The 10,483-nt window shown below is 40.2% G+C and overlaps 1 protein-coding gene across 1 annotated transcript; it reads right to left on the reverse strand.

Annotated features, from left to right (window-relative positions):
- Positions 1-2,022: 2,022 nt before the first annotated feature.
- LOC112064783 (endogenous retrovirus group K member 7 Env polyprotein-like) lies at positions 2,023-10,265 on the reverse strand. The gene is made up of 2 exons (XM_024123208.3): positions 9,868-10,265; positions 2,023-4,547 (listed from the first exon to the last, which is right to left on the reverse strand). Exon 2 carries the CDS (start codon positions 3,866-3,868, stop codon positions 2,369-2,371), a length of 1,500 nt encoding a protein of 499 aa, XP_023978976.1. The 5' UTR covers positions 3,869-4,547; positions 9,868-10,265; the 3' UTR covers positions 2,023-2,368.
- Positions 10,266-10,483: the final 218 nt, after the last annotated feature.

Below are 10,483 nucleotides of genomic sequence, written 5' to 3' on the forward strand. Positions count from 1 at the left end.
TCAAGTCTGAGTCCAGTATGGTCTGTCTCACTGGTGGATGGACAGTGTGTGTGGAAAGTACCTAGAATACATGGTTTGAATGAAAGAATGACTGTAGGATTGAATGAACAAAATCTTGGGCTCCCACTCGTGTTTAGTTATTTGTGTGGCTATCTTACCAGCTCAGCAGTTTCTCTTCCCTTTCACCCTAAATGAAGGAAGATCAAATGCTTATAACAAGATCCCATTATTATTAATACTTTCGCATATACCTTGGCTAAAATAGTGTTATTAATAATGGCTTTTAGCTTCAGTTATGCAAGATGAATAGGTTCTGCAGAACTGGTGTACAGCAATGTGGCTTTAATAGACAATATCGTACTGTGTATTTTAATTTGCTGAGAGAGTAGATCTTGAGTGTTCTCAACATAGAAAGGAAAAAAAGGAAAATGGTTAAGGTATGAAATGATTATGTTGACTGGCTTAGCTGTGGTGAATATTTCTCAATGTATACATAAATCAAGTCGTAAGACTGTACATCTTAAATATGTACAAGTTTTGATAGTCAGTTATACCTTAATAAAGCTGGAGGGAAAATGACATTTAAAGAATGCCTTAAAAAGGACTTCCCTGGTGGTGCAGTGGTTAAAAATCTGCCTGCCAATGCAGGGGACACGGGTTCGATCCCTAGTCCGGGAAGATCTCACATGTCACGGAGCAACTAAGCCCGTGCACCACAACTACTGAGCCTGCACTCTAGATCCTGTGAGCCACAACTACTGAAGCCCACACGCCTAGAACCCATGCTCCGCAACAAGAGAAGACACTGCAATGAGAAGCCTGCACACCACAAAGAGTAGCTCCCGCTCGCCACAACTAAAGAAAAGCCCCCGTGCAGCAGCAAAGACCCAACACAGCCAAAATTTTAAAAAAGCCTTAATGTAGTCAAACATTTTTTATAAATCAAACATATAAGAATGGCAAAATGTTGATAATTTTCAATTGATAGGCATGATGGGGATTTATTATACTACTTTTTTTTTTTTTTTGGGCCACACCACACAGCATGTGGGAGCATGTGGGATCTTAGTTCCCTGACCAGGGATTGAACCCGGGCCACAGCGGTGAAAGTGCAGAGTCCTAACCACTATACCACCAGCGAACTCCCTGAAAATTGTAACTTTTCAATTACCTACTTTCTGGTGTTGGCTCTTTCTCAGAAAATGCAATCTACAATCTACATAATCATAATCTAAATCAGATTTAGAGCTCTCTTTGACATTCCCTACATTTTCCAGCCCTGCAAATGCTCAACTACTAGTTCTACTTCAAAAGATGAAGAGATTTCTTGCTAAAGTTGGAAGTCTAGTGACTTCTTTTGTCAGGCTTCCCCAGACTGTTCTCTCCCATCCCCACAACTATCTCAGGACCATAATTAGCTGTCTCCAAACTGCCAAATACACTCAGTCCCTTCAGCTTCTGCTGTCTTTTTTTAAACTAAGAGCTTTTCAAACTTCTCAGCATTCTTTCCTGAACGTTAATAAGGTATTTAAAAGACATATTGAAAAATCAGTGTTAAATTGTACAGAGAAGACTGGATATGAAGCCAGGGGACCAGCAATCTAGATGCTTCACTTATTACCTAAATTTCTCAGGTCTAAAATGGGAAATGCCCATTCTTTCTACTTCCTATAGTGTAATTTTGAGCCTTAGAATTTGTGAATGCACTTTGTAAAAACCTAAAATCTAAGGCAACATACAAATAAATGGTTTGGGTTTTTGTTTTATTTTCATTCATTGAACAGATGTTTAGGGAGTGCCTTCTAGGTGCACAACCACTAGGCCAGGCACAGAGCTTACAAACACGGGGGAGATGTTGTAAGACCTCTTTCTACACTTGTTTACTGATCTTAAATGGTTCAACACTATAACTAAGAAGACAATAACAAGTGTTAAAGTGCCGCGGACCAGCCAGACGAGGAAGACTGAGCCACCCAGGGTCAGAAAGGAAGGGGTAAGGGACTGAAACAGCACCGACGAATGGGGTCAGAAGGACCAAGACAACTGCTGGTTGCAGGGCAGATTTTATTGTGCTACAGCTGCAGATTATATAGACTAGAAAAGGGAAGGTTGCCAGATGGTGGTTTACATTATCTAATGACTGTCTTGGCTCAAGGTTAACTTCCCTGGGAGAAAACCCATAAACCCAGAATCATCAAAAATAACCTGCATGTGCAGGGGGGAGACAGCTTTGCTTATCTCATTTTACATTCTTTCTGATCTCTGGGCCCTGGTGATTTACCTCCCATGGAATGGAACAAGGAATGGAACAAGTAGGGACAGTCCCTTCGAGCAGCGGCGGCATGCCTGGCACTTCCGCAGCCTGCTCTCACGGCTGACTGCTTCCCACAGGTCCCCCTTTTTTATTTTTTAATTTTTGCTGAAAAATTATTCCATGAAGCTTAGTGCCGAGAGTAGTATATTGTTGCATGAGGATACGAAACAGACATGAGAAGATTATTATCAAAAATAGGCAAATCATGGCCAGGGTAATAAATCCTGACAACCTTCCAGTAATCCAAGACTGAGGGTTTAACCACTTTAAATGATCTAGTAAAGTATGCATTACATCTTCTGGCGAAATATCATCAAGATGTGCATTTTGCATACCCTGAATTTCAGCATTTAACTTCTTAAGATCAAGACTAATATTATCATCTGACCAAACACTCAGCAGATGCATTTTTACTTTTTCCCATTCCCAAATAGAGTCATTATACTTATAAGGAGTAACACAAATCCATGTATACTTTGCATGACAAGCTAAACGCATCCTCAATTTTAATGCTGCCATCTGATCTCCAATCCCCCAAACTGCGTTTTTAAATTCATCTAACTTGTTATTAACCTGTAAATCTATGTGACTTTGTAAAGATAAAGCAAGACTGGTATTTTGAGATAACTGATTAACAAAGTGAGCATCATTAATACTCTGTGAAAGAGCAAGACCGGCAGTAGCCGCGGTAGCAGACAGAACAGCCAAGGCAAGTAAACTTACTATTAGCCACCCAATAAAGCGTCTCCTTCCCTGCAAGGCTTTAGAGAGTTCCACCCATGCCTGTACTCCAGTATTTTCATACCAAGGTTCTTTCAGATGTACAGGCACCATAACATACATGGGTTGCTTTAGTATAAGCACAGACTGCGCTCCTGCAGAAGGGAACATACAACTGCCAAAAATACAATTAACACAGCTAATATTATACCCTCCTTTGGAAGAATTAACAATGTTAATAGAACCAATCAAAAGTGTATATGGAGGAGCAACACAAGTTATAACAGGCATATTGGAATAAGTTAGAGCTAGTTTCCATATGTCCCAGTTCTTTTGAAATGTAATAAACCTATCTATGACGGGAATAGAAGAGATAAGAACTGACCCCTTGGTATAATCTATAGTACACCATATTTGGTTATTATTCCAAGATGCATTGCAGCATTCAAAATTGGATTCAGGAAAGTTAACGGTCATAAAAGGAGGAAATTGATTTTTTGATTTTCTGTTAAGAATAGTAACCTTATGTCCAGCTATAAGTACCCCTTGTCCTCCAGGTAAACGCTTCATACAGAAATAATTTCCTGAATCTTCACCCGTAACCTTGGTTATAGTTAATAGTGGAATCCCTAAGTGGTGAAGCGTATGAGATTCGACCTCTAATATTAAGAGGTTGCCCATTTTTATACCAAATGATGGTATCCTTAAGATCCTCTCGTTGGCTGGTAGCCGGGCATGTAAGAGTAATGTTGGTTCCTGTATAATGAAGGATGCCTGGAGAGCCTGACAAACCAATTGATTGATCCGTTTCCTCATAAACATCTGTATGCTCATAACTAATAGCCTTTACACATCCAGTTTCCAGATTCAATGGGCTAAGACAGACAGGATAGGTATTAAACCAGTTAGTATAATTTACAGACATATTGATTTGTTTTATATTCCCAATAAGAGGCCCATAAACAGTATCATTGTAAAATACAGGAAACTCTGCTTCAGACCAAGATATGGGTTGTAACAGTTCAGGATCAGGTACATAGGCCCAGTAAGTTGCTGCATTAACAGAGGGAACACATGAAATGGTTGCCAACATAGCCAAAAATAAAGTTACAGGTGTAACAGGATTATTCTGTTGTTTCACTAACTCTTGAGCTCGTGAAACCAACTGTTTAATTTGTCCCCAGGTTAGAACATCACTCCCTTGAGTCGTCCTGGCAAGTGGTCTCTTCTTCTTCTTTTTCTCGATTGATACGGTCACTGTTGCTTTCTTTGGAGAAATGTGAAGTTTCTGCATTTTCTTTATCAGTCGGGCGTTGTGACGAGCCATCTATCTGCTTCACTAGACGTTCAGAAAGCCAACGAGGACCGGGCGCAGATCTGGGAAAGATACACACGTGACCTTGCCCCCAGATCAAGACGGGATCCGGACCATACCAGGTATTGGTCAATGGATCCCGCCAAAGAACTTCTGGAACGGATGCTGTCAATGTTCGCTCAGTCAACAATCTTTCTCCTGCAGAACGGCCAAATTTATCAAGTCAAAAAATTTAAAATAAATAATGCATGATTCAAAAGGTTGTATGGTGTGGTTCCATATAATTCCCCCTTTTTTATTTTTTCAATAGTTAGTTTTAGGGATCTGTGTGCACGTTCTACAATGCCCTGTCCTTGAGGATTATATGGAATACCTGTAATATGAGTAATTTGTAAGGAATCACAAAATTTTGCAAAAGCAGTACTGGTATAAGCAGGCCCATTATCAGTTTTTATAATTTTAGGAATATTCATAAATGCAAAACAATGTAATAAATGAGTAATAACATGTTTAGTAGCCTCTCTGGTCTGTGCTGTAGCACAGAGGAAACCAGAATAAGTATCAATAGTGACATGAAAAAACTGTAATTTCCCAAAAGATAGGATATGAGTAACATCCATTTGCCATAAATGACTAGGTAATAATCCACGAGGATTAATGCCATAATGCGGAACAGGAAGGTGAGGTAAGCATTGTGGGCACTGCTTAACAATTTGTCGGGCGGCTTCATGAGTAAGGGAAAATTGTTTGCGTAATGTAGCTACTGACTGATGGTGTAAAGCATGTGATTGTTGTGCTGCTTGTGAAGCAGTTTCATCATAACTTACCATAACATGAGGGTGTCCAGGATATGGACCATGAGTATCAACAGTATGAAGATAATGAATGCAATACAATAACCATTCATGGTAAGAGGGAGAATGGAGTGAAGGGGTAGAAGCTTTAGCATCGGGAGAGGAATGGATAGGAAAAAAATTATATTTAGTATGAGTCAAACTATCTGCAGCTGCATTAAGTTTTTGTTAAAGGACCAGGGAGATTAGAGTGTGCACGAATATGTAAAGCTGCAATAGGACCATCATGAGAGCGTATGAGTTGCTGGAGTAGACGAAAAGAGGATGATAATTCAGGATCATTAGTATGTCCTGTGGTCGCAGTCTCCAGAAGAAACAATAAGCTAATAAGATATTTACTATCAGAAAACAAATTAAAAGGTATAGAAGGCAAATGTTTAAAAGCCATAATGACAGCATACAGTTCAACACGTTGAGCTAAAGTCAAGAAGTTTGTTCAATTAGTTTCGTTCCATCATCAATGATTACAGTAGCCACTCCTAAGGAGGACCCGTCTGTAAAAACCAAAGGTACATGTGGAAGAGGGTGTTGTTGGATTATAGAAGGAAAAATGTGAAGATTATTTTTACTAAATTGAATTATCTTATCAGTCGGATAATGACATTCTAGGTTTCCTGGAAATCCTGCAAGAGCAAGTCCCCATTCATTACTATGTTGAAAAAGCCAATTTTGTTGACTAACTGAATAAGGGATAATAATTTGAGAAGGTTCTATTCCTATAAGTTGTAAGCATCTAGTTCTACCTTGCATTATTAAATTACTAATAAGTTCATAATAAGCGTTAATAATTTTAGAGGGTATAGTTTTCATATGAATCCATTCAATAACTCCAGTAGTCTGCCATAAAACAGCTGTGGGCACATGGGGTGTTGGACAAATAATTAAAGAAACTGGTAGGTGAGTATGTATTCGAGTTAATTGCGCAGAGGTAATAGCTCTATTAACTATTTGTAATGCTTGGAAGCCTTCTGGAGTCATGGAGCGTGATGATGAAGGATCTGAATCACCTTTAAGAATATCAAACAAAGGCTGTAATTGAGCAGTAGTAAGTTTTAAGGAAGGCCTTAGCCAATTAATATCTCCAAGTAATTTCTGAAAATCATTCAACGTTTTTAAATTATCAACTCGAATTCGCAGTTTTTGAGGCCTAATAGTAGTGCCATCTATATATTTACCCAAATATAAAAACGGAGATTGTCTTTGAATTTTTTCTGAGGCAATGACCAAGCCAAATGATTGTAAGGATTGTTGTAAAAATTGAAAAGCAGTCTCTAATAAAGAAATATTATCAGTGGCTAAAAGTATATCATCCATATAATGTATGAGATATAACGTTGGAAACCTTTTTCTCACAGGAGTCAAGGCCTGAGCCACATATTTTTGTCATAATGTAGGACTATTTGCCATGCCCTGAGGCAATACTTTCCATTGAAATCACCTCATGGGTTCTTTAAAATTTAAGGAAGGCAAGCTAAAAGCAAAATGTTTTCTATCTTCAGAAAACAAAGGAATAGTGAAAAAACAATCTTTTAAATCTATAACTAAAAGATGATAATTGTGTGGTATGGCTGTTGGAGAGGGTAGGCCTGGTTGAAGAGCTCCCATTATTAGCATAGTTTTATTGACAGCTCTTAGATCCTGTAATAACCTATATTTCCCAGATTTTTTCTTGATAATAAAAATAGGAGTATTCCAAGGGCTACTGGAAATTTCTAAATGCCCTAATTGTAATTGTTCCAGTAATAATTGTTCTTCAGCTTCTAATTTCTCCTTTGTGAGGGGCCATTGGTCCACCCATACAGGGTCATCAGTCAGCCAAGTAACTGGATCAGCAGTGAGTGGAGGAGAATCCAAGGCCTCTAAGAAAAACCCAAACCTAGGGCTTCCCTGGTGGCGCAGTGGTTGAGAGTCCGCCTGCCGATGCAGGGGACACAGGTTCGTGCCCCGATCCGGGAAAGATCCCACATGCTGCGGAGCGGCTGGGCCCGTGAGCCATGGCCGCTGCGCGCCCGGAGCCTGTGCTCTGCAACAGGAGAGGCCACATCAGTGAGAGGCCCACGTACCGCAAAAGAAAAAAAAACAAAAAAACCCAAACCTTATCTATCATTTTTTATTTTCACATCAATAGGATAGACAGTTCCTTGTTCATTTGTTCCCAGCCCTTTTGTGGGAAGAAATCCTTGATCCAACATCATATTAGAGACTTGAGAATTTGGACTATAAAGTAATACTCCCATTTCTTTTAATATATCTCGGCCCCAGAGGTTGAAAGGCAGCCCAGGCAAAACATAAGGCTGGAAGTATCTGAATGGCCCTCACTATCTTGCCATAATAATGACTGACTATTTTGCATAGGAGAAGAACTTTGTCCTATTCCTTGAAGTTCTGTAATAGTAGGACTAATGGGCCAATATTTAGGCCAGTGCATCTGCGTCATAACAGAGACATCAGCTCCAGTCTCTAACAAACCCGAAAAAACCTTTCCATTAATGGTAAATTTCATTTCTGGACGTTCTTTCCTTATCTTCTGAATCCAGTAGGCAGCATTAGATGATCCAAAAGACTTTGTTCCTCTCTTTTGATGTTGTAAAATTTTTCCATGAGGTACAAAGGGCAAAAGTAGCAATTGTGCAATTTTATCACCAGGAGAAATATTATATTTTTAATAGTTTGTGCCATGATTTTTATTTCTCCTTCATAGTCAGAATCTATGACTCCTGGCATAATAGTTAAACCTTTCCTGGTGACACTACTTCTTCCCGATAATAGTCCCATCAAACCCTTGGGTAAAGGTCCATAGATGCCTGTAGAGAGGGCCTGAAGACCCACTTCAGGAGTTACTACCTGTCGGGCGGAGGCACTGAGGTCCAGTCCTGTGCTTCCTGGTGTTGCTCTGGAGAGCAAGGATATTGCATGTTTTTGTTCTTGGTTAATGTCTGATTGATAATTTGAGGAGGATACACAGACATCACCCCCATTGTTTGTTGGGGCCGAAGAAGGCCCTGGGAGGAGTTTCCCGACAGTGGTGTCCCATCCTTGTGGGTCAGTGAGCGACAATCTCGTGCCCAGTGTTTTCCCCTATTGCATCTAGGGCATAAACACCAGGGATTTTCCGACCATCTGGAGGTTTCTGAACAGGGAAGGAAGGACTAGGGTTAGAATTAAAAGATCTACATTCTCTAGCAAAATGACCTGCCTTTCCACATTTAAAACAAGTCTTTGTTTTCTTTTGATTGTTTCTAAACCCCACTTTAGTTAATGCTGCAGCCATAGCAGCACCCTGTATATAAGCAGGCCCAATGTCCGCACAAAGGCAAATATAGTCCTCCAATGTTCCCCATTTTCTCCAAGGCCGAATCGCAGCCTGACACTCATTATTAGCGTTTTCAAAAGCAAGCTGCTTAACTACAATTGTACCAGTGGGTCAATCCACAATGAGTCTCCCCACCGCCTGTAACAATCTATCTACAAAATCAGCACATGGTTCATCAGGTCCCTGTCTAATTTTTGAAAGATCTTCAGTTTTATGAGCAGAAGGTAGTTTTCTCCAGGCTTGCAACACCAGATGATTTATTTGAGGATATGCAACAAACGGATAAGTCAACTGATCTTGTAACGATATATACGGCCCTTCACCCACCAACATATGATAATCCACAGGAATATTATGGGCAGCATTCTTTTCTGCTTGTTCAGCAGCCCGTTCATAAAAATCAGACTTCCATATTAAATAATCTCCACCATTCAAACAAGCTCGTGCAATAGAGCTTCCAATCAGTGGGGGGAAGAGCTTCTGCAATAGTGTCAACCATAGCAGTAGTAAAAGGAGCAGTGGGCCCATACTGAGCACAGGCAGATTTTAAATCTTTCAAAACTTTAAAAGGAAGAGCCTGATGCTCCCTAATAGCTTGTTGAGAATTATTAGGATCAGGTCTTTCTATGACAGGACAACAGAAAATAGGATCTTCTCCTCGTTTTATTGCTCCTTGTACAGCACACTGCAAGGGACTGAGCATTTTTACAGATGTAGATTTTTGAGAAAGACAGTCCTTACTAATCTGCAGCTTTTTCACTGACTTATCTATCATAGCCATCAGAAAATCATCCTCAGGATATTTTTCTCTTTCGTGTTTAAAAGCCTCATCTGTTAAATCGAAATGTTCCTCTTCATCTGATATGTCAAAATTAATAAGTTCCCTAGATTTAGGAAGTGCCGGTGCAGAAGCCATTAAGGCAGTTTTATCTTCTGAAGAAGGCTTGTTTTTCTGACTTTACATTCAAATCAACACTATCAAGAGAAGAATCTAAACATTCTTTTATCAGATTCCACAAACTAAATGTAAGAACAGGAGTATGAGTAGGCCCTCGAGACTCAATAATTTTTTAAATCGTCTCCAACTGTCTGCCAGATTTCTATGTCAACAGAGCCGCCATCAGGAAACCAGGGAGATACATCATAAATATACTCTAAAAACTCAGTCAACTGTGAGGTAAAAACTTTATTACCCCAAGCTTTAAGCATCGAAAGTAAAACCTGAGCAAATAATTCACGCTCCTTTGAGCCCTTTTGTCCCATCTTATTTTACTTCTGACTATTGCCTTATGCAGCTATTAGTTTCACTTTTACTCGTGGCCACACATATTTTGCATAAGCATTCTCTTACCTGCACTTTTTCTTTTAATTACCTTCACGCTTCATGTCGCTGTTCGGGCACCACTTGCCGCGGACCAGCCGGACGAGGAAGACTGAGCCGCCCAGGGTCAGAAGGGAAGGGGTAAGGGACTGAAACAGCACCGACGAATGGGGTCAGAAGGACCAAGACAACTGCTGGTTGCAGGGCAGATTTTATTGTGCTACAGCTGCAGATTATATAGACTAGAAAAGGGAAGGTTGCCAGATGGTGGTTTACATTATCTAATGACTGTCTTGGCTCAAGGTTAACTTCCCTGGGAGAAAACCCATAAACCCAGAATCATCAAAAATAACCTGCATGTGCAGGGGGGAGACAGCTTTGCTTATCTCATTTTACATTCTTTCTGATCTCTGGGCCCTGGTGATTTACCTCCCATGGAATGGAACAAGGAATGGAACAAGTAGGGACAGTCCCTTCGAGCAGCGGCGGCATGCCTGGCACTTCCGCAGCCTGCTCTCATGGCTGACTGCTTCCCACATTAAAGAGGATGTGGAGAAACTGGAACCCTCATACATTGCTGGTGGGAATGTAAGATGGTACAGCTGCAAAGTTACCATACAACCCAGCAATTCTACTCCTAGTTGTC

Source organism: Physeter macrocephalus, chromosome 13, assembly GCF_002837175.3.
Source record: "Physeter macrocephalus isolate SW-GA chromosome 13, ASM283717v5, whole genome shotgun sequence".
Taxonomy (NCBI): Eukaryota; Metazoa; Chordata; class Mammalia; order Artiodactyla; family Physeteridae; genus Physeter; species Physeter macrocephalus.

Excerpts from the sequence above, each read along its gene's own strand:
- LOC112064783 (XM_024123208.3), bottom strand. The coding sequence starts at position 3,868 with ATGAGCATACAGATGTTTATGAGGAAACGGATCAATCAATTGGTTTGT.